At 45.9% G+C, this 23,709-nt stretch overlaps 1 protein-coding gene across 6 annotated transcripts in view; it reads left to right on the top strand.

The window, feature by feature from the left end:
- The window catches only part of TNXB (tenascin XB), a 125,521-nt gene that overhangs the window by 88,709 nt on the left and 13,103 nt on the right, over window positions 1-23,709 (top strand). For 5 of the 6 annotated variants that reach the window (XM_053379059.1, XM_053379057.1, XM_053379058.1 and 2 more), the window contains 9 exons: window positions 389-700; window positions 1,820-2,134; window positions 3,189-3,491; window positions 5,667-5,993; window positions 7,877-8,167; window positions 12,858-13,142; window positions 15,329-15,616; window positions 16,825-17,109; window positions 21,620-21,931. In XM_053379059.1, the coding sequence (XP_053235034.1) occupies window positions 389-700; window positions 1,820-2,134; window positions 3,189-3,491; window positions 5,667-5,993; window positions 7,877-8,167; window positions 12,858-13,142; window positions 15,329-15,616; window positions 16,825-17,109; window positions 21,620-21,931 (2,718 nt within the window). The remainder of the gene's footprint in view (window positions 1-388; window positions 701-1,819; window positions 2,135-3,188; window positions 3,492-5,666; window positions 5,994-7,876; window positions 8,168-12,857; window positions 13,143-15,328; window positions 15,617-16,824; window positions 17,110-21,619; window positions 21,932-23,709) is intronic. The other variant, XM_053379061.1, reaches the window with a different exon arrangement.

Below are 23,709 nucleotides of genomic sequence, written 5' to 3'. Positions count from 1 at the left end.
GTGGATAAAATTTCACATATTGTGTGGTGAAAATACCACACAATAATTGCATTGTGTTAGGGGAAATTGCAAAAATGTGTATATGAAGAGAATTTTGCAGTAAGATGCAATGAATTTTCATGAGGATGTTATATACTTTTTAAAGAAATTAATTCGCTCCATCCCCCGCTTTACAATGCTCTTTTTGAGGTGACCAGAGCCTCACATAGTATTCCAAGTTATTTAAAAACCCTGCAACCAGGATCACTAAAACTATGCCTGTCTAAGTATTTTCCTCTTCCAGAAGTGCAATCTACTGTACAATTTTGCACACCTCACAGCCAGAAGTTTGTTGATCATGGAAAGGGTGCTCCACCAACATCTACTGTTGACTTCTTCTTTTTTACAGCTCCGTTGACACCAGTGACGGAGAGGGGGGAAAGAGGAACGCCACCTCCAGGATCTGACTTTGGGCAGCTCTCTGCTTCTGACGTCACCAGCGACTCTGTCCGCCTCTCTTGGGATGTCCCCTCTGGGATCTTTGACTCCTTCCTGGTCCAGTACAAGGATGCTGACAATAAACCACAGGCACTGCCTGTAGATAAGGAGACCAACTCTGTTGTGATTTACTACTTGGTGCCTTCCTACAGATATAAGTTCAACCTCTTTGGCTTGTCTGGACGGAGGCGCTTTGGCCCAATCTCAGTCATTGTTGTCACAGGTCAGCAGAGGATCTAAAAATGGATGCCATTCTCTCTGTAATTTCAAGACAGCTGTTTTCTCCAGTCCTCTGTTTCCTCCCTCCGCTTTCCCTTTCTTACTGCTTTGGTTGCAGATCTCTTTTTCAGAAAACAAACCGGCAGGAAAGTCCATCTTTCCTTGCATCAGGCCTTCTGTCTGGCAAGATGGTGACAAAGAAAGTATACTGTGTGTTTTAAAGTATAAATTGTGTTTTAAATTTGTTCATTGAGCACAGAAAGTATACTGTGGCATGAAATCCTAATTTACGGTCCCATGCCGCAGCATTCTTTCTGTGGGCGATGAACAAATTAAAAACACACTTTAAAACAAAACAATTGAATCAATACCATATCCAAGCATACAAGATGCAGCACATTACAGCTATAATTATACCATTCTAAGCACAAGAGGGTCAGCAGTCTCAGTGGGGATGGATGGGCCCATTAAAGTCTGGTCCATCCCAGTTCTGAATGGGAGCAGGATTGAGTCCATCCCACCCCATTCCTGTATGGATTTTAAAGCAAAAATCTTTTAAAATCTCAGAAAAGTACAGAAATTTAAAAGTACTTGTTCTGAGGCAGCCTCTGTCCCTCTGAAATGTATTTATTTCTTTTTAAAGGGTAAAGGGACGCGGGTGGCGCTGTGGGTTAAACCACAGAGCCTAGGGCTTGCCAATCAGAAGGTCGGCGGTTCAAATCCCCGTGACAGGGTGAGCTCCCGTTGCTCGGTCTCTGCTCATGCCAACCTAGCAGTTCGAAAGCACGTCAAACTGCAAGTAGATAAATAGGTACTGCTCCGGCAGGAAGGTAAACGGCGTTTCCGTGCGCTGTTCTGGTTTCGCCAGAAGTGGCTTTGTCATGCTGGCCACATGACCCGGAAGCTGTCTGAGGACAAACGCCAGCTCCCTCGGGCAATAAAGCGAGATGAGCGCCGCAACCCCAGAGTCGGCCACGACTGGACCTAATGGTCAGGGGTCCCTTTACCTTTACTATGTGTAGTATACACTCTTCCTCTGGTAGAATATCTGAAGGCCAATACCCACTACAATGTTATCCCAGCATCGGTCCCTCACTTGCCATTTCTGTTTTAATTCTCACAGCAACACAGCTAAAGAGAGACGAGGTGGATGCAGAGGACTCTACCGGAAGGGAACCCCGCTTGGGCCAGCTCTCGGTCTCGGAGGTCACCAGCAACGCTGCCCGTCTCTCATGGAGTGTCCCCGAAGGAAGCTTTGATTCTTTCTCTGTCCAGTACAGAGACGCAGAGGGAAAGCCACAGGCGCTTCCCGTAGGAGGGGGCTCCCGTGAGGTCATTGTCTCCAACCTGGTCCCCTCTCACAAATACAAGTTCAATCTCTATGGTATCTCTGGAAACCAGCGTTTGGGACCCATATCTGCCACTGCTGAGATGACAGGTCAGCAGTACCTCCGGGAGAAATTGAGGGGGCTGTGTACTAGTGATTTCACCTCCTCACTCTAACTGATCTTTTCCACATTATTACATTTTATTAGGTCCCTAAAACCCTCGGGGAGGATCAGTGCCTGTCCTGCTGTCTTTCTTTCTTTCCTGCTTGTTCCTCCCCTTATAGGGCAAAAAAGCCACTGCCCCACTGGACTCCGCCTGTCCTCAGCTACCATCACCTGTCTGTCTTCTTACAACCACCCCACATGGTGGCACAAGCTGTCAGCTTGCTCCTCCTCCTTAGCTGTTGCATTGCTCTTGTCTCACAGGGCAAAAAGGAGGATCAGAACAAATCTAGAATTTGTTGGCTTGGCTTGTCATTGCCTCTGGCTCCACCTACTGTTGGCCTCCTGCCTTACGCACCACCAAACCCAACAGACACCAGACACCACCATTTCTGGCTTGCCCCTCTGATGTCTGGCTCCTCTCTCACCCCACTCTGGTGCCGTTGGTCAAGCCTTGACAACTTCATTTTGCAATGAACACACTAGCATGAAGCCTTGATAGATCACTATCAAGAGCCAGTGTGGTGTAGTGGTTAAGAGCGGTAGACTAGTAATCTGGTGAACCAGATTCGCATCTCCGCTCCTCCACTTGCAGCTGCTAGGTGACCTTGGGCCAGTAACACTTCTTTGAAGTCTCTCACCCCCACTCACCTCAAAGAGTTTTTGTTGTTGGGGAGGAAGGGAAAGGAGAATGTTGGCCGCTTTGAGACTCCTTCGGGTAGTGATAAAGCGGGATATCAAACCCAAAGTCGTCGTCTTCTTCACTGTGCAGCATACAGACACGCCATATCTAGCCCTAGAAATTCCTGGCAGCTTGCATGTAGATGTGGGAAGTTTCCAACTGCATGTCACAGTTTCCCAAATTTCCCTGTCTATTGTGCTAGCATGCTTTCCCTCCTCTCCTCTTCCTAAAGCTGGAGAGACCTGTAGAAGGTGAGAAACACCCCTTGCGAAGATACCCCAGCAGCATTCTCTCCCTCACCATCTTCGTTTTAACTCTAGCCACAGATCCTGACGTGCAAGCGGTGGAAGGAAAGGTGGAACCTCACCTGGGACAGCTCTTGGTCTCGGAGGTCACCAGCAACGCTGCCCGTCTCTCATGGAGCGTCCCCGAAGGAAGCTTTGATTCTTTCTCTGTCCAGTACAAGGATGCAGAGGGAAGACCCCAGGCACTTCCTGTAGGAGGGGGTTCCCGCGAGGTCGTTGTCTCCAACCTGGTCCCCTCTCACAAATACAGGTTCAATCTCTATGGTATCTCTGGAAACCAGCGTTTTGGACCCAACTCTGCCAATGCTGTGACAGCAGGTCAGCAGCAACTCCGGGAGAAATTGGGGTGCTGGGGAGTACTAATGATTTCACCCTCCCTATTCCTTAACTCAACTTTTCCTCTTTAATAGGTTCTAGGTCAGCTGCTAGTTTCTGAAACCATCTGTGGACGAATCACTGCACGTCTTTCTTTCCTCCTCATCTGCTCATTCCCCTCTCCTGATAGGGTTCAGATCCACAGAATGCATGAAAATTTCATAATGTGGTTTTGGATGGGCACAGAAGTCAGCGTCCTCTGATTCACAGCACCTGTGTCACATACACACACAAACACACAGAGAGAGTTTCTTGACCTTGTGGTTTAATATAGAAGCTTACTGAATGCATCCAAATTTTGCAATTGGCAACGTCAGAAACAGAGCCCCTCTCTATTGAGGAACTAACTTCCCCTGACCTGAACTTGTGCCCTTATTTGCTGGAACTTCTGGGACCTCACTGTTTCTATACTGAGAGTGGTTGTTTGCTTGGATTTAGCATTGCTTCAATTGTTTTGTTTTAAATGGTGTTTTTAATTTGTTCATTGACCACAAATATTGTGGCATGAAATCCTAATTTACGGTCCCATGCCACAGCATTCTTTCTGTGGGTGATGAACAAATTAAAAACACCGTTTAAAACAAAACAATGAAATCATTACCATACCCAAGCAAACAAGATGCGGCACATTACAGCTATAATCATACCATTCTAATCACAAGAGGGCCGGCAGTCTCAGTGGGGATGGATGGGCCCATTAAAGTCTGGTCCATCCCAGTTCTGAATGGGAGCAGGATTGAGTCCATCCCACCCCATTCCTGTATGGATTTTAAAGCAAAAATCTTTTAAAATCTCAGAAAAGTACAGAAATTTAGAAGTACTTGTTCTGAGGCAGCCTCTGTCCCTCTGAAATGTATTTATTTCTTTTTAAAGGCTAATTAAGCCACCCACGGGACGCAGGTGGCACTGTGGGTTAAACCACAGAGCCTAGGGCTTGCCAATCAGAAGGTTGTATGGTTCAAATGCCCGTGACGGGGTGAGCTCCTGTTGCTCGGTCCCTGCTCCTGCCAACCTAGCAGTTCGAAGGAACGTCAAAGTGCAAGTAGATAAATAGGTACCGCTCCAGCGGGAAGGTAAACGGCGTTTCCGTGCACAGCTCTGGTTCGCCAGAAGCGGCTTAGTCATGCTGGCCACATGACCCGGAAGCTGTACGCCAGCTCCCTCGGCCAAGAAAGCGAGATGAGCGCCACAACCCCAGAGTCGGTCACGACTGCACCTAATGGTCAGGGGTCCCTTTACCTAAGCCACCCACAAGGCTCCTTGCTGCCACATTCTTTTGATGCAATGCAGCAAGCCCCCTAGAAGCAAGAGGTGGGGCAGAAATTGGGTTCAGTTCTCACTTTAATCTGAACCTACCCAATTCCCACCTTCTGAAACAAGAAGCAAACAGAAAAGCAGCCATCCTTTGAAACTGGCACTTCTCCAAATTTTGCAAAGCAGTTCTCCAGCCAAGCAATGCATTCAAAAATGCATAAAGTGTGCATTATAAATGCATATATTAGTGAAAATGACATAAAAATGTGTATTAACAGGAAATACAAATATCAGGGGGGGAACACTTTGCAAAACTACATTGATTAGGTGAAATTGCATAGAAAAATGTGTATTTTTATATTTTTAAAGCTCAGGCGAACACTTTAACATAATATAACTATAGAGACAATGATTTTTTAAAGTTAAAAAAGAAAAATTTGCATTATAGGAGAAAATTGCGCTAATATGCTGATGAATTTTCATGAGGAGTGTAAAAAAAAAGCGAAGTGACACAGAAACAATGGAGAACTGAACTGAAGATTGAAAAAATGAGAAGCTGAAATTGATAGATTGGTCCATTGCTGCTTGGGAGCAACGGCACTTGATGATGTCCTGTCACTCCCAGTGGGATATCATACAGGAAAAAACAAGGGTGACCTCATATAAAAACAGATGCATACAGTAGGAATGAATTGCATGAATTGTGCATGTGGAAATTTCTCCTCTCTGCTCATTGTGTCTCAAGCATGAAGGGAGGTAAAGGTAGAGGCCTCCACCAAAAAAAGCATCCCAACCTCAAGGTCGTGTTCCTTCCTAGAATCTGTATCCCAACTTCCTCCACCGTCTTCCTCTGTCTTCTTATAGCTCCAGAAACAACTCCGCCAGGTGAGGAGGAAAAGAAGCCCGAAGAAGCCGCAGGCCAAAGAGTTCAGCCCAGCCTTGGAGACGCCACAGTCTCTGAGGTCACCCCAGACTCTCTTCTCCTCTCCTGGAACATCCAGGAAGGTAGCTTTGACTCTTTCCTCATCCAGTACAAGGATGCTGCAGGGAAGCTCCAGGTGTTACCTGTGGACGGCACCATGCGCTCCCTCCACCTCTACAACCTCATGCCGTCGCAGAGATACAAATTCAACATCTTCGGAGTCTCTGGCTCTAAGCGCCTTGGGCCTGTCTCGACTGATGCTGTCACAGGTCAGCAGAGGCTTGTTCGTAGCTCCCTGGATGCCTTTGACCTTGGCCACATCGACACTGTATTCATAAAAGCTCCCCCTCTATGAGTTGTTGGTGTTTTAAATGACAGAGACCCTGCATCCTTAACAGGTGCGGGAAAGGAATGTGAAAGGAAACTTTTTCCCAGGTTTGAAGTGTAGCAAAGAGGTCAGAAGGGCACCTTGGTCTAAGGCTGTGGTTTTCAAAACAACAGTCTTCAGAGAAGGGTCTCCAGGGTTTCCATTTTCATTCATGCAGACAATTTATATACCGCTAAATTACAATTACCTCTGCAAGAAATTTGGTGCAATAATAATAATATAATAACAATAACAATGATTTATTATTTATACCCTGCCCATCTGGCTGGGTTTCCCCAGCCACTCTGGGCAGCTTCCAACAAAGTATTAAAATACAGTGGTCTGTTAAACATTAAAAGCGTCCCTAAACAGGCCTGCATTCAGATGTCTTCTAAAAGTCTAGTAGTTGTTCTTCTCTTTGACATCTGGTGGGAGGGTGTTCCACAGGGCAGGTGCCACTACCGAGAAGGCCCTCTGCCTGGTCTTCTGTAACTTGGTTTCTCACAGTGAGGGAACTGCCAGAAGGCCCTTGGCACTCAATAAGAATGAGTTAAAACAACAAAATGAGAAGTCCATTTAAAAAACCTAAAGCAGGCACTGGAAGTTCAAGAGGGCTTGCTTGACATCAAGTGGAAGTGGGTTCCTCTGATTTTGAGCCCATTATACAGAATGCACAGCTCCTGGTGGATATGAGCCTTGCATCCGGGCTGCAGGGGACCTCTAACGGTAGCTCACCCAAAGGCTTCAGTGATAGGGCAGGAATATAGGGGATTAAGTAGTCCTTGAGGTATCCTGGAACAAAGATGTTAAGGGAATTGTAAATTAAGGCAAGAACATTGAACCTGGCTTGGTGGCATATGTGCAGCCAGTGGAAGCTCTTGAGTACCAAAGTTATGTGCCGGTGATAGTTTGTGTCCATCAACAGTCTAGGTGCAACATTTTGCAGCAGGTGGAGCGTTGTCATGCTCTATTGTTGAAACTCTCAAGGAGATTTTGAAAAATAAACCAGAACATTTAAAAGATAGGATATTTAGCAGGATATGCACTGATCAGAAATGAGTCAGTGTGGTATCTCCAAAAACGTTTGCAGGCACAAGAAGTGTTGAAAGCTCTGATTGCTCACATCCACATCAAGAGAACAAATCGCGAATGTGCAATAAAAAGGGGTGTGTGTACGGGCCCAAACCGAAGAACCACTGATAAGTTTCTACGGAACCCAAACATACCTTTGAAACTACCGTATTTTCCGTGTATAACATGCCCCCGTGTATAAAACAACACACAATTTTAAACTTGAAAAAATAGGGGGAAATGTAGTCTTATACATGGAAAAATACAGTATTTGGTCCAATGCACAGTTATTAAAAGGGGCACCAATCACCCTAACCCCCCCCCCATATTATAGTTCAAATAAGAAGCTATCTTCTTTTTAAAAGACATCTGAAGGCAGCCCTGTTTAGGGAAGTTTTTAATATTTAACGCTGTATTGTTTTTAACACTTGATTGGAAGCCGCCCAGAGTGGCTGGGGAAACTCAGCCAGAGGGGCGGGGTATAAATAAATTATTATTATTATTATTATTATTATTATTATTATTATTATTGTCTCCACTCACCAGCTTCCTCTCCTGATTTCAGTCCAGCAGGTTGACATTCTCCATTGTGTTTCTCCCGGTTGCGATATCTTGACAATTCTTTTTTTAAAAAAAATTAACAGCACTTTAGGCTTTCAGCTTGTGACAAGAACCTCTTCGTTTTCTGCTCCGCACCCTTCTTTCCCCCTCTAGCCCCAGAACCAGCACCAAGCGAGGAAACTCAGCCCAGGCTCGGAGATCTCTCTGTGTCCAAGACCACCAGCGACTCCGTCAGCCTCTCTTGGAGCGTCCCTGCGGGCAACTTCGACTCTTTCCTTGTCCAATACAGAGACAGAGAGGGCAAGCCCCAGGTGCTGCCCCTAAACGGTGATTCCCGTGACGTCACCGTCCCCAACCTGGCTCCTTCTCACCGATATAAGTTCAACCTTTATGGCATTTACGGACACAAGCGTCTCGGTCCCATTTCCACAGATGCTGTCACAGGTCAGATGGCACCTTCGCTGGGGGGGCAGGGGTCCTTGGTTTCGAAGCTGTGGTTCTCCCCCACACACACAACACACACTTTCTTTCCTTAGTGGACTGGTGGCAGCTGCATTATGAGAAACATAATTCAAAAAAGAAAGAAACCTGCCTCTCACATGAATTGTGACTTCAGCTCAACAAACTATTCTTTCCTGCTAAATCCCTGTACTGTACTATTAACTGTATTTATATCCCAGCCTTCCTTCAAGAAGCTCTAGATGGTCTGCACAGTTTCTCCTTCCTTGCTTTATCCTTCCAAGGTGGGCTAGGCTGAAAGATAAGGGATCAGCCTGCTGAGCAGGGACCTGAACCGGGTTCTCCTTGCTCCACAGCCTGGCAGTCCTAACTGCGCTCACTCAGTCTCTTTTTCAGACCCCGTTCACTCAGAGCTGTTTAAATTGAAGAGGGAAGAGGAAATACTGCCTGTTCTTGTTGGTGTCATTTGCCACGAGGTGCACTCCAAGCACCAGCCTGTCAGGAACCGGCTAGGCACGCTCTCCCAGGGGGCACAGCAACAAACGCCCGTCAGACCAAAGACCTTGGCTTTGCTCCAGCTGCCCCACCTGAGTCCGCAATGGGGTGTATGAGTGGGAGACTCGCAGGATGGAAAACTCCCTCAAGATTCGATTCCTCCATGTAGAAAACTAATACGTCAGCTAGGCCCAAACCCTTGTCCCTGACACGTGCCGGTTTGCGGTGTGGAGATAATTTCTTTTTTTTATATATAGATATTTATTGAAGTTTTCAAAAAATAGAGAAAAAACAAAAAAACAATTAAAAACACATAAAATTTACATTCCTTACTTTCAATAACATATTTCCTTGACTTCCCCACACCTCCCCTTCTTGTATTCCAGTTCCAATTTTTAGTTCAGCAAGTTCTTGTCCTCAAATTTTACCTTATTATATTTAATTCATTTTAGTTAACCAATTTTAACTTATAAACCTCAGTCTTTATACATCAGTACTTATTCTTAAAAATCTTTCTAAGGTCGACCCCAATTCCCTTCCACGAATTCCCCATTTTTATATTAGTAGCAAAACAGAATAAAAAGAAACAGAGTATAATTGTACACCCTTTGGATTCCCAAAGCCCCACCCCCCCTTTCCCGGTTTCGAACCCCAACAAATGTCCATCAGTCTATCTGCTGTCAGCCTGGTGACCTCACGTCCGAGGCTCTTAATTCTCTCTCAATTCCTCTCTGCCAGTTTTTTTGATAGTCCTTTGTATTAGACACCAAATCTCGAAGAAGCTCTGTCCCAATAAGGTCCATGTTTCTTCCAGCCAGACCTCCATATTTAAAAGTGGAGCCGAAATCTTGTTTCTTGCTTCTCTTAAGTCCAAATATCCCAAAAGCTCCAGTTTCCACTTTAGCCAGGTTTGTAATCCATAGGTCTTCAGATCTCCACATGAGGAGATCTCTCCATTCTCCATTCTTCAATTCAAACCAAATTTTCATCATCCTGTTCTTATTTTCCTTTGTATCCATCTTAACAGGCCTCTGGCTCTCCTTAATCATCTGTGACATTATAGCTCCTCCTTCCTTTTCCTTCAAATCATCATATATCTCTTTCCTCACATTCTCAAATTTCTCAGATTTCTTTTCTTGTTCAGCTGCAGAGATTTTTAATTCAGCTGCAAAAACTTTTTGTTCAGCTGCAAAGACTTGAGTCAAGTCCCTTCCAGGCTCAGTAGTTTTATTTACTGTTTCATTCAATATTGTAACATTTGTAGCCAAAACATCACTTTGTTCTTGTAACTTTCCCAAGAGAAAAAAAGTCCTCTCCAGTTCAGCCAGTATTTTTCCACTTACAGCCATTCTTGTAATGTCCCTGAACCCCCTCTAGAGGGGTTCTGGTTTCTTAGTGTCTTCCAGTTCCAACCCAAAAGTCAAATTAGCCTTTTCTTCTTTATTTTTAACAATTTATTACCAAATTGTAACAAATATAACCAGCAAAGACAACAGAAACAAAGTTCTCCTTTCCCCCCAACTTTGACAGCTAGTTTGACAGCTGTCAAAGTCTTCTATATCTCTTCAGCAGGCTCTCTCACCGATCGCTCCCGGGTCCTGGGGGAGGGGTGACAATTCCGCTCTCAATATTAGCTCTTATCCTCCAGCAAAATCACTTACATTGCCAAAACATGGAGTTAATTGCTTTTATCCACTAAAGAGAAAGGTGTTCTCTCAACCTTAGTTATCAAATCCTTGCTTTAAGATGTTTACAAGGCGGGTAGACGGACTTCCTCTTTGCGCCTTCCCCGGTCGTACCTAATTCCCAAGAAAAATTTTCCCTTTTTAAGTCCAATTTCTGTATTACTCACGGGTTGTTACTTTCAGTCCAAATGTTCAGAGAAAGAAGTCAGCGCTCTCCGTCCATGGCATGCGGCTTCACTCAGTAGGGGAAGCAGTCGACTCTCAGCACCGCACCGCTCTCCGTCCCCCGTTCCGGAGCCTTTAAAAAGGCTCCTTCGCGGGTCGGGGGGGCGCAAATGGTGCCCGCCGAGTCACCAGGTCCACAGGCTTCAGCGCCTGTGGTTTCTGAGGGTCCCCGCGTCGCCGCGGCGGCAGGACCCGACCCCTACTAAGCCGATTCCCTCCGGAGCTCGGAGGGAATCCGCCATTAGACGATGGCGCTAACCCAGAAGTCCGAGATAATTTCTTTTCAGTGAGCCCTGCCTTGCCCCCACGGCCTGAGTAACTCGCAATGTGCACACATTTTACTTGTACACATTCAGCTTTACACGCTTGGCAAAAAAAAATTGCCTCTGGGGGGCGGGGGAGACTTTGGCAATCCCACCTGCCCATCATAGCTGTCAACTTTTCCCCTTTCTTGCGAGGAATCCTATTCGGAATAAGTGAATTTCCCTTTAAAAAAGGGAAACGTTGACAGCTATGCCACCCATGCAATTTTGACTATATGCAATTTTGACTATATGCAATTTTGGCTTTATGCACTATCCCCTCGTATAAATGGAGAGTCATCTGCAGTGCTTTTTTCTTTTAAAAAAATGTTTAGGGGTACTCTCATTTTCCTACTCATATTGAAATACTGCCCCTCAATGAGGCCAAACTTAGATTCACAAAATGTTTAGGGGTATGCATCCCCCTGCATCCTCCTCCCCCAGGAAAAAGCACTGGTCATCTGTATAGCGCCCATTACCTCAGAGGCGATTAAGCCTCAGTCTGTGCTACAAAGAATCTCCCTCATGCAGGCTCCTCGGGTCCTCACTGTGCTCTTAGACCCTGATAGACCATAATCCCCAGATTCCCACATTTCATTAAAGAGAGAGAGAGTTCTACAAGCATTTGAGACATGAGGCAAAATCCGAGTTTTCTCATTTTGTGTGTGAGAAGCAAGCCTGCTCCCCTCCTAACTTTCCCCACCCTCCTGCCACTAGAAACATTCCTGCAGATGCCCTTGATTGGCTCCCGGCTCTTCCCAGCTCTGCAGGTTATTTTCCCTGGTTTCTTAGCATTACTGAGAGAAAATGTTCCTGCTCCTTTCTCCTGCCCGTCTTGCTTGACTTTTGGGGACTGGCCACAGCTTGATCCCCCAATCTCCTGTTTTCCCTCCCTCCTTGGTCAAGTGCCTCAGCCCCTAGGGCTGGGTGGGGGGCACTCTGAGAAAGATCTAACTCCTCAGAGTGTTGTCCTCCTGAGAGGCCCTGATGGCGCATGAGGGGATGTTAACCCTTCAAGGCGTCACGCTTCTCTGTAAAGAAATATGTATCCCTGAACTGCTTTCCCTGTTCGTGTTACCATATTTGGGCCTGTTCCATCACTTCCCAGTATGTCCCAATTCACGGCAGTGAGTATTGGAGGCCAGCTACCAATGTGGGAATATCTCCTTGTTTGAACAATAACTGCCGCTGCTCAAATTACGAGGAGAATTGCAGAGGGCTTTAAACTGCAGTGTTTCCCAACCTTGGGACTCCAGCTGTTTTTGAACTACAATTCCCTCATCCCTGACCACTGGTCTTGCTAGCTAGGGATGATGGGAGTTGTAGTCCAAGCTGGAGGCCCAAGGTTGGGAAACACTGCTTTAAAGACCTCTGGCCTTCTTCAAGTTTCAACCAAATCATGCATAGGCCCCCAATAGCCTTTTTTTAAAAAAAAACAACTCTTACAATGGCAAAAGTAATAATTTTGGTCTCACAGCTGGGTCACAGTCCACCCTAAGGTGAGTCATGCCAGCAGCAATGTTTGGGATGGACTTCATTACCATTACGCTGTTACCAAGCTGAAGTCAGTTGAAACATGTGGCTTTGTTTTTTGGAAAAAAACAAACATTGACAAACAGATGTGCTTTGTCACTGGCCTTCAACGGGCAGGTCAGGGCCCACTTTCAGGCTGAAGCCTAATCCAAAGTGGGTTGCAATAGCAGCACTACCGCCATGTAGCAAAAATATATTAAGAAGTGGTCCCCAAGTGCATGTGTGTGTGTGTGTTAAAAGTGAGTTCCAGGTCTGAAAAGATTGAAGGATGCTGTGCTATATAATAACTGTAACTTCTCTTTTCAGTTTCTTTTAGCTTTTTCTTTGTTCTTTATATCTGTGTTAAATGACAAAATTTGCCAGTAGCTGCTCTCTGCAGTTTCACTGTTAAAATATTTTTAATCCGGCATCTCCTATCTCATGTCTCTGTTCCAGGCACCCAGCCTGGGGCCCTGACTCAGCTGAAGTTCGGAGAATTGTCAGCCCATGACATCACCCCAGAATCAGTCCTCCTCTCCTGGACCGTGGAGACTGGGAATTTCGACTCTTTTATCATCCAGTACCGGGATGCGGATGGCAATCCCCATGCTTTGCCCGTGGATGGTGGCATGCGCTCGCTGCGGCTTCATGATCTGGTCCCCTCCCACAAATACAGGTTCAACCTCTACGGCATCTCGGGCCGCAAACGTCTCGGGCCCATCTCTACAGAGGCCACCACAGGTCAGCCCTGGTGGTTCAGTGGCCACCTAGCAACCATTTCTCTCGTTTCTCTTTTCATTCTAGGTCTCTCTCACACACACAAATCGCTCTCCCCTCTCCCCAGTAGCACATCTTGAGAGCTGTGGGCTTTGCTGATGCTTTTCTGTTTTGGATTTCAGCTTGCCACTGGGAAAGACATAATAACAGTAGACCCATCTACTATGGCATTGTTGGCAAAGTTACTTAAATAACGCAGTCGGAGCCCAGAGAGAAATGTCTTGATAACGGTTTACTGACAAAAAGATTGAAAAGAGTGTGTCATTTGATGAGAAAAGAACAGCAAAGTTTTGTCTTTCTTATGTAGTTCTAGCCTTGCACACAACACAGAGACATTCAACTAAACATACAGAAGAAAACTCCCTCAGAAAGAGGGAGCATGCGCTACCTCAGTGAGGATCACGCCACTGTGCTTGGTTGCTAAGCAACACCTGCCCACATGACCTCCCCTCTTGGCTAGTTGACTTCAACCCTAACAAAATTAACTCCTGCTCTTGGACTTCCCAACAGGCATCATGCCTTTCCTCAGCATGCGCTCACAGAAAAGGACCCCCTTAATTTAACCCTATACCATTGCTGTTACTTTCTCAGTCCATGTTTTAAATTTTTATTTCTGCCATTCCCACAGCTCTCTGTTTCCTGACCTCCAGAAATTCAGCTGCCCACTCCTCACTTCCTGGCCAAACAGTCATTTTTTATATTTAAAAAAACATCCTTTTACATTTCACATATAAAAATGACCTTTGATTTTCCTTCCCCCTTCCCCCTCATTTCTCATATGAGAATATGAGAATGGGTGTGCATGTGTTTACAAATACATCATTTTTATCTTTGAAATGTTGGAGGATTTATTTTTTTTAAATGACCTAACTAAACTGCCTTACCTTTATGTGTTAGGATGCTTAGACAAAGGGTAAACTGAGGCACAAGGTTTTAAGAGAAGTCATGCAATGTGCCTTCTGGGTCAGGGAGAGGTTCTTCCCTAGGCTGTCCACCCCCATTTATCCTAGCTGAACTCTCTTCCCTGCAAAGGGATGCGGGTGGCGCTGTGCTATAAACCACTGAGCCTCTTGGGCTTGCTGATCAGAAGGTCGGTGGTTTGAATCCCTGCGACAGGGTGAGCTCCTGCCAACCTAGCAGTTTGAAAGCATGCCAGTGCAAGTAGATAAATAGGTAGATATGGCAGATTGAACCTGACCTGCATGCATGGTAGCTTCTCTAGCAATGAGCTCCAGTCCTTTGCAGAACGTTTATTCAGCATTTCACATATACTACACCTTAAAAAGGTAAAGGGACTCCTGACCGTTCGGTCCAGTTGTGGACGACTGGGGTTGCAGCGCTCATCTTGCTTTATTGGCCAAGGGAGCCGGCGTACAGCTTCTGGGTCATGTGGCCAGCATGACTAACCCCCTTCTGGCGGACCAGAGCAGCGCACGGAAACGCCATTTACCTTCCCACCAGAGCAGTACCTATTTATCTACTTGCACTTTGATGTGCTTTCAAACTGCTAGGTTGGCAGGAGCTGGGACCGAGCAACGGGAGCTCACCCCATTGCAGGGATTCAAACTGCCGACCTTCTGACTGGCAAGCCCTAGGCTCTGTGGTTTAGACCACAGCACCACCCATGTCCCTTTTATACTATACCTTAGGGTTGCCATATTTCAAAAAGTGAAAAATTAGGCTATGTCCGAGAAATTCTGGACGTATAGCAGCCCCGCTATACCTGTTGTATTCTAAGCCCCAGGATCACTGCTTCATTACCTTATATACACTTCTGCACAACAAGGACACTACTCCCCCTGGTGCCTGATATATAAATTAACTCTGCAATGTTCCTGCATTGCTTTTAAAGGAAAATGAGTAGTGGTTCTGCTGGTTAATGACACAATTTAACCCAGGATTTTGTGGGCGTGGGGAGACCTTAGATGCATTTTAAATATATGGTATGGATTGTGACCTGCGAAATGTATTTATGCTACTGTTTCTTCTGGAGTTTTCCCAATGGACCAGGTACGAGTGCCTGGAATTTTTGCCACTGCAGATTAACATGGCTGTTCCTTTTTAGATAAAAGGTAACGTGGAGGTGAAATTAAGGCTTTTATCAAAGCCTCGTTGGTTCAATCTTCTGCCTCTCTCTTTCCTATCCCCAGCCGCTTCAGAACAGCCAGCCCCTCCCAAGCCCAGTCTGGGGGAGCTCTCAGCCTCTGACATCACCAGCACAACTGTCCGTCTGTCTTGGAGTGTCCAGTCCGGGGATTTTGACTCTTTCATCATTCAGTACCGAGATGCAGAGGGCAAGCCTCAGGCACTGCCTGTGGACAAAGACTCCCGCAATGTCATAGTCTCCGGCTTGGTGCCCTCCCGTAAATATAAGTTCAACCTATTTGGCATCTCTGGACGGAAGCGTCTTGGACCCATTTCCACTGAAGCAGTCACAGGTCAGGGACCCAGAATTTCTGGGGAGGGTATAACACCCCCTCTTTCTTCCCCCCTGGTTTTATTCATTTTATTTTATCCTCCTTTGAAACTCTTTCACTCCTGCATTCCCAGTGCCTATGCATATCTACAGTATAGCTACCGTATTTTTCGCTCCATAACACGCACCCGACCATAACACGCACGTAGTTTTTAGAGGAGGAAAATCCGTAGGCATGCCACCCGTAGGCATTTCCTCCATAACACGCACAGACATTTCCCCTTACTTTCTAGGAGGAAAAAAGTGAGTGTTATGGTGCAAAAAATACGGTATATAAATATAGTATAGATTTCTCTTGACTGTGTATATCTTGTATCCTGCAGTTCTCACCTCTGTACCAGTTATGGATGATGAGCAGATCTGCAAAGTTGTTCTTATATTGCACATCTTACCTGCAGTTTTTATAATTTCCCATACTTTACTCCAACTCTGCTATCTTGTTTGAAAAACAGGGCTATATTGGGGCTGAATCTACTTGTGCCGTTACCTTACTCTATAGCTGCAGAACATGATATTTATTCCATACTTGTAATAAATTGATTTTTACTTTGGCAGCACCTAAACTTTGGAACTCCCTGGCTTTAGACATCAGGCACCTTCACTGCACCCTTTTCAGCACTTGGCTGAAACATATAAACATTTTGCTTAGGCATACCTATCCAGCATATGGAATGCTGGCATGTGTTTTTATCATTTTGCTTACTGTTTATTAGAATTCACTTTTTAATGTTTTTAAATGCATTTTAAACTATCTTATATTGATAATCTTAATGTTTTAGTTTATTTATTTTTTGTAAACCACTTAGTGGTGGTTTTATTACAGTCGTACCTTGAAAGTCGAACGGAATCCGTTCTGGAAGTCTGTTCAACTTCCAAAATGTTCGGAAACCAAAGCACAGCTTCTGATTGGCTGCAGGAACCTCCTGCAGCCAATCAGAAGCCACGGAAGCCCTGTTGGACATCCGGGTTCCAAAGAACGTTCGCAAAATGGAACACTCACTTCCAGGTTTGCAGCATTCAGGAGCCAAAATGTCCAAGTTTGGGATCCAAAGTAAAAATCAAACATTACATAGATGCTGTGAAATAAATAAATTGGGGGCTAGCGTCCGCCTTACATAACAGAACAAGATGATTCACATTCATTTTTGCTGCTCTTCTTATTTGTTCTAGCTCCAATGGTGAAAACAGAGGTCCACCCCACACTGGGCGATCTTTCAATTTCCGAGGTTACTCAGGGCACTGTCCGCCTCTCGTGGACCATCTCTGCTGGGAAATTCGACTCCTTCCTCATCCAGTACAAGGACACTGAAGGAAAGCTCCAGGCGGTACCCGTCGATGCTGATTCCCGCACAGTCGTCATCAAGGACCTGACCACTTCCCACAGATACAAGTTCAACCTCTATGGCATCTCTGGCAGGAAGCGGCACGGGCCCATCTCTATAGATGCTGTCACAGGTAACATGGTTGTTAGAAGTGAGCCAGCAATAAACCACACAGAGAAAGTGAACTCCTTATTAAAAGAAACAGGTTCTGTTTAGGAGTACCTAATGAGCACTCTTCAATTCTTCTTCAGTAGGTCTTGCCCCTGTGATGTACTTGCAGAGTCTGAAGGTCCCTGCCTTCCCACAGCTGCCTAAATCTTCTCCTTGCCCAGATACTTCCCAAGCAATCTGAGACTCCACTGGTGTGTCTGCCTTTCCTCCTCCTGCTTCATGTCTCACCTGGTCCTGGGAGGCCAGTGGGGAAGGGAGCTTGCCGCAGCAGGAGGGGAAGACCCCCTGGATTCTTCCCCAGCCTGACTCATCTCTGCCTCTTGGCCTCCCTGCTCTCCTGCTTCTGGGTCTGATTCTGATTCTGGACTTCTCTCTGGCACAGACTCTCCCTGCTCACTAAGTCCTGCTGCCCCTTCAGCTTCTGACACCTCCTCCTCCCAGTCTGCTCCCTTTTCTCCCTCTGACCACTCATTGGTCCCACCACCACTCTGAGCTTTCTTCTCTTGAGGGCTCCCCAGCTGGTTTCTCCCACTATTTCTTTGGGTCCAACTAGTCCATGCAATGGTCTGAATTGCTGCTCTGTAATTGCATCTTCCTTTCCAGAACCACCTATAGGTCTTTCTTCCTGTCGCTCTCATATTTGTATCCTTTTCCTCTACTCCATAGCCTCTCTTCTTCTTTTGTCCGTCCCGTTTCACCACTTCTTCTTAGAACAAAAGAAGTGCTCTGTTGGATCAGACTAAAGCACCATCCTGTTTCCCACAGTGGCAAACCAGATGCCCTAGGGATGTCCACAGGCAGGGCATGAAGGCAATCTTGCTCTTTCTCCCCAGTGACTGATATTCAGAGGCATAGTGCCTCTGAACATGGAGGATCCATTAAGCTAGGGATAGCGAACTTGGGGCTTTCCAGATGTCATTGGACTCCAAGTCTCATCCCTCAGCCAAGTTTCTCCAGCCAAGCAGTGTGTTAAAAAATGCATATACTAGGGTGAAGTGTGCATAAAAACTGATATATTGGTGAAAATAGCATGCAAAATGCATATACAGTGGTACCTCGGGTTAAGTACTTAATTCGTTCTGGAGGTCCGTACTTAACCTGAAACTGTTCTTAACCTGAAGCACCACTTTAGCTAATGGGGCCTCCTGCTGCCACTGCACTGCCGGAGCACGATTTCTGTTCTCATCCTGAAGCAAAGTTCTTAACCTGAAGCACTATTTCTGGGTTAGCAGAGTCTGTAACCTGAAGCGTATGTAACCCGAGGTACCACTGTATTGGTTAAAATAACATGCAAAAAATGTGCTGTATTAGTGGAAATTGCTTTGTAAAAATGTGTATCTTAGGTGAAACTGCATGCAAAAATGTGCCTATAAGGATAAATTCACACTAAAATGCTCAAGTATTATAATGGAGAATATTTTTAAAAAACAAATCTCAATTCAATATGGAATTGTGGAGAACCGAACTTTGGAAGAATGAGAAACTGGGTGAAACTGAAAACGACGGGTTCTCTTAGAGGGCCTCTCCTGAACGTAAAGGGGGCGAGGCAATTGTCCCCCAAATAATCACCTTCTACATGCAAGCATCTGCTCTACCACTGCCTTATGAGCTTTTCCCAAAAATTCTCCAAGTCTTCCCACAGCCCAAAGAATCATAGAATCATAGAGTCCAACCCCCTGCCAAGCAGGAAACACCATCAGAGCACTCCTGACATATGGTTGTCAAGCCTCTGCTTAAAGACCTCCAAAGAAGGAGACTCTACCACACTCCTTGGCAGCAAATTCCACTGTCGAACAGCTCTTACTGTCAGGAAGTTCTTCCTAATGTTTAGGTGGAATCTTCTTTCCTGCAGTTTGGATCCATTGCTCCGTGTCCGCTTCTCTGGAGCAGCAGAAAACAACCTTTCTCCCTCCTCTATGTGACATCCTTTTATATATTTGAACATGGCTATCATATCACCCCTTAACCTCCTTTTCTCCAGGCTAAACATGCCCAGCTCCCTTAGCCGTTCCTCATAAGGCATCTTTTCCAGGCCTTTGACCATTTTGGTTGCCCTCCTCTGGACATGTTCCAGTTTGTCAGTGTCCTTCTTGAACTGTGGCGCCCAGAACTGGACACAGTACTCCAGGTGAGGTCTGACCAGAGCAGAATACAGTGGCACTATTACTTCCCTTGATCTAGATGCTATACTCCTATTGATGCAGCCCAGAATTGCATTGGCTTTTTTAGCTGCCGCGTCACACTGTTGGCTCATGTCAAGTTTGTGGTCAACCAAGACTCCTAGATCCTTTTCACATGTAGTGCTCTCAAGCCACGTGTCACCCATCTTGTATTTGTGCCTCTCGTTTTTTTTGCCCAAGTGCAATACTTTACATTTCTCCCTGTTAAAATTCATCTTGTTTGTTTTGGCCCAGTTCTCCAATCTGTCCAGGGAAGAGATTTTCCTGCTGGACCCTCTTCCACTCCCTGCCCCTCTAGGCCAGCCAGCCTCGCTGTAAGTGTGCTCAGTCAGCAGAGTGAGAAGATCTGAGTTTAGATCCAGCTCCATTTCCTTGGCTTAAAAAAACACGAAAACTGGCTGGGAGCAGCAGCCCGTGCTCGTCAAAGTAGCAGGACGCAGGCAGAACGCAGAAATGTGTGGAGAGATTAATGGCGCAAGTCAGGCCACTTACTAATGAGCTGACAGAGGCCGACACTTACGTTCGGTGTTTACGCAAAGGGGGGGGGGAAATGTGCTGGCGTGTGCAGCATGCGAGCATGTCTGAAAAATGAGGCAAGGGCCTTGTGGCGCTGACGTCTCTTTGTCAAGGCCGGTCCTGTTGCAGAGAAGATGGATGGAGCCGGGGGTAAGAGGCACAGCTGGAGGATCAGCCACAGGCAAGGCCGAGGAACAACTTAGACACGTGGCACCAGCAGTTTGAACCCTGCCCTTATCCCATCTAGTTAAAAGTGTGCGTTCTGAAGAGTACATAAGAATATAAGAATCCCCGCAGGATCAGGCCGATAGCCCGCTTTAGTCCAGCATCCTGTTCTCACAGTGGCCACCACATGCCTGTAGGAAGCCCGCAAACAGAGAACAAGATGTCTCTCCCCTCCTGCGGCTTCCAGCAAGTGCTTTCTTTCTTTTCTGTCCTTAATATTTCAACGGTCAGCTTCGTTGGATGTTCCAGTGAGTTCCAGTTGGAGGATTAAGACCTTTAGAGGCCCTAAACACTTAAAAGATTTTGGTGGCCCCATATATATCTAATTCAAAATACGGACAAGAATAAACCGTAAAATATTTTTTTAAGGTTCAAATGAAACCTACAGTAAGATGGAAAACGATGTTTATTTTTGAATACTTCCACTTTATATTTGAAAAAAGTTCTCCTAATTTTTTTCATTGCGGTCTTTGATCAGATCCTCAAAACTAGTCTTACGTAACACGTCTGCTTCTGTATTTAACAGAGATAAGACACCCAGCATGCTTTGCTGCATAGCTGTTCTGCAGGGATTTTTAATATATTTCAGCTGAGAAAATAATAATAATAATAATAATAATAATAATAATAATAATAATAATAATTTATTTATACCCCACCCATCTGGCTGAGTTTCCCCAGCTACTCTGGGCAGCTCCCAATTGAGTGTTAAAAAAAATACAGCATTAAAAACTTCCCATAACAGGGTTGTCTTCAGATGTATTTTAAAGATAAGATAGCTGCTTATTTCCTTCACATCTGAAGGGAGGGCATTCCACAGGTCGGGCGCCACTGCTGAGAAGGCCCTCTGTCTGGTTCCCTGTAACCTCACTTCTCGCAATGAGGGAACCGCCAGAAAATGAACATTTTGTGACCATTAATGTTAAAAATCCAGCAATGGAAAATAACTGTGGTGCCCCCCGCTCCCCTTGATGCCCTAAGCATGTGCTTACTTTGCTTAATTGTTAATCCAGCTCTGGTTCTAGTTTTAAGGGCCACAGAGGGTGAGGGGTCTTCCCAACCAAACTGGCCCCCTTCCTAACAAGCCCCACCATGGAATTCACCGTTTTCAGTCTTGCCACATCCTGAGATCATATAGTCATTCAGCTGCCCACTACAACCCCAAGATCTCTTTTCTGATTAGTCACCCCCAGTTCAGTTCTGTGAAATTAGGATGATGGTGATGATTTTGGGGTGTGATGTTCATCACTGTACAGTGGTACCTCGGGTTACAGACGCTTCAGGTTACAGACGCTTCAGGTTACAGACTCCGCTAACCCAGAAATAGTACCTCGGGTTAAGAACTTTGCTTCAGGATGAGGACAGAAATCGCACTGCGGCAGCGGGAGGCCCCATTAGCTAAAGTGGTACCTCAGTTAAGAAGAGTTTCAGGTTAAGAACGGACCTCCGGAAGGAATTAAGTTCTTAACCCAAGGTACCACTGTATACTTAATCTGAAATTCATCTGTCATTTCGTTGCCTGTTCACTCATCTCTGTTCTTTATCCCATAGCTTCCCCAGAGGCCAGCAAACTGGTCTTCCTTGAAAACTTGGTTGTCTCTGAGGTGACACCCACTACGCTGCAGCTCACATGGGAAGCTCCCGAGGGAGAGTTTGATTTCTTTTCGGTCCAGCGCAAGATCTCTGTTCCGGATAGTGAAATGAGTCCCACACCGACCAAGAAAATCAACGTGACCGGGGATGAACGCTCTGTCGTGTTTCGGGGCCTTTCGCCCAACACCGAGTACAGCCTTACCGTCTATGGCATCCAGGACGGGTCAGAAGCGGCCAGCATCAACACAGTGGCAACGACAAGTGGGACAGGTAAGAAGGCCACACGTGCCACCTCGCTACCCAGAAAAGCAGGAGGAAAAAGTCTTAATCTCCTGAAGTCTGTCAGCTGAATTACACTTGCTTGCATGCATGGTGTGATGGGATGATGAGCTGCTTGTGCGTGAAATTCCTAGGCCCTCAGAGTTTGGCTAAGTCCACAAACCTCTGTCTGTAACGGAGCTCCTTAAGCATGGCTCCGTCAGTCGCTTGTAGAATCCGACAGTGGGCGTTTACGGAACTTCTTCCAGCATAAAAGTTCCTTAACGGAAACGCGTCTTCTGGACTCTCGGCGCGACAGTTTCCGGCGAGGAGTGGGTGTCCCTATAGGAGGTCCTGAAACCTCCCCACTGTTTTCGCTGGAAGTGTCTCTGAGCCATCCCTCCGACTCACTTTCCCTTGGAGCTCCTCCTCTCCCCCTGCTGGTTCCCTCCTCAGCTGATAAGTCTCTCTCAGCCTCTGTGAGCCCTTTCACCTCCTGTTTCTCCGATGGCAGTTCCCTGACACATGGGTAAGTGCTGGGTGAGGGAAATCCGAATCTGCCATTTTTTTTAAAAAAAAAATCTTTATTTATACAACAAGAAAAAACACACCAAAAAAACCACAAATACCAAATTACATACAAATTACAAAAATAACCATAGACACATAGTTTTCTTGGCAAACAATAAAACATCTATTGGTCTTAACACTAAAGACCCGAATCTGCCATTTACTTGTGAGACTTGCCCCACAGCTATTGGCTGAGATTCCATGATGTCATGGAATGCTTGTTGTAAGAAAAGGTCTCTAGCTACTGAACAGATTTGTTGATGCAGCTCATGTGAGAAAAGCAGAAGGCCAGTTAAGTGTGGGGGGAGGGAGGGAAACCCACGTCATGTCCTGCTGGACCCACAAGAGGCCTGGTGTTGCTGGGCAGAAATGGAATGAAGAAATGGGGAAGACTGAGGAGGCAGAAAGCCTATGAGATTGGTTTTGCGGGAGAATAAAGGATAAAGGCTGAGAGCTTTTGGCATGAAGTTAGGAGAGGGAAAGAAAGCTGTCTTCACTGCTGCTGCTGCCAGTTTTGCAAGCGAGACATGTTGGCACCGATAAAAGTGGCAATGAAAGCTGTTTCCAGCAGCCACCATTCACTGCCCCCCCCCCAATAATCTGTTAGCAACTCTACATGATGATGTAGCATTTGTCCCAAGGGACTATGGGGTGGGGGAGGTAGAGCATGGTGGCTACAAGGAAACATTTGCCTCACCACTGCTAAACCCTCTTCCACCCCTCATTTTAACCCATTTTCTTGCAGTGCTGAAATGCCCTCATTCTTCTACCCACATATGAAGCAGCAAAAATGAGAGGGACTTTTTAGAAAACCAACTTGTCCCTCATTTGCTCTGCAAAAGTAGAATTATTTTTACTTCTTTTGTTCAATAAGGCATTAAAAAAAAGTAAGGATTTCCATCACACACACACACAAAAAACACAGCCAGCTGCAACCACCAAACTGTACCAGTTAACCTAGGCTAAGAGGGCCATGGGGGGGCGCAGAAGCGGTTATCTCAAAGGGTCCAAGCTGATCTTTTAGGAGGCAGCGAGAAGCAGCCCCAACAGCTGCAGCCCTGGCTTAGCTCGCAGGGTTCGGCTGGCGTCCAGCTGTGGTTTCCTTTGTGAGACCCGAGGAATTAATCTTTGGCGTTTCTCTGTTTCCTTTGCGGTCAGCCAAACTGGCCACAGTTAATCCCAGGAGAAAGGGAGGAGGATTTCAAGTGGGGGGGGGGGGA

Source organism: Podarcis raffonei, chromosome 2, assembly GCF_027172205.1.
Source record: "Podarcis raffonei isolate rPodRaf1 chromosome 2, rPodRaf1.pri, whole genome shotgun sequence".
Taxonomy (NCBI): Eukaryota; Metazoa; Chordata; class Lepidosauria; order Squamata; family Lacertidae; genus Podarcis; species Podarcis raffonei.
This window is presented reverse-complemented; position numbering and strand designations above follow the sequence as displayed.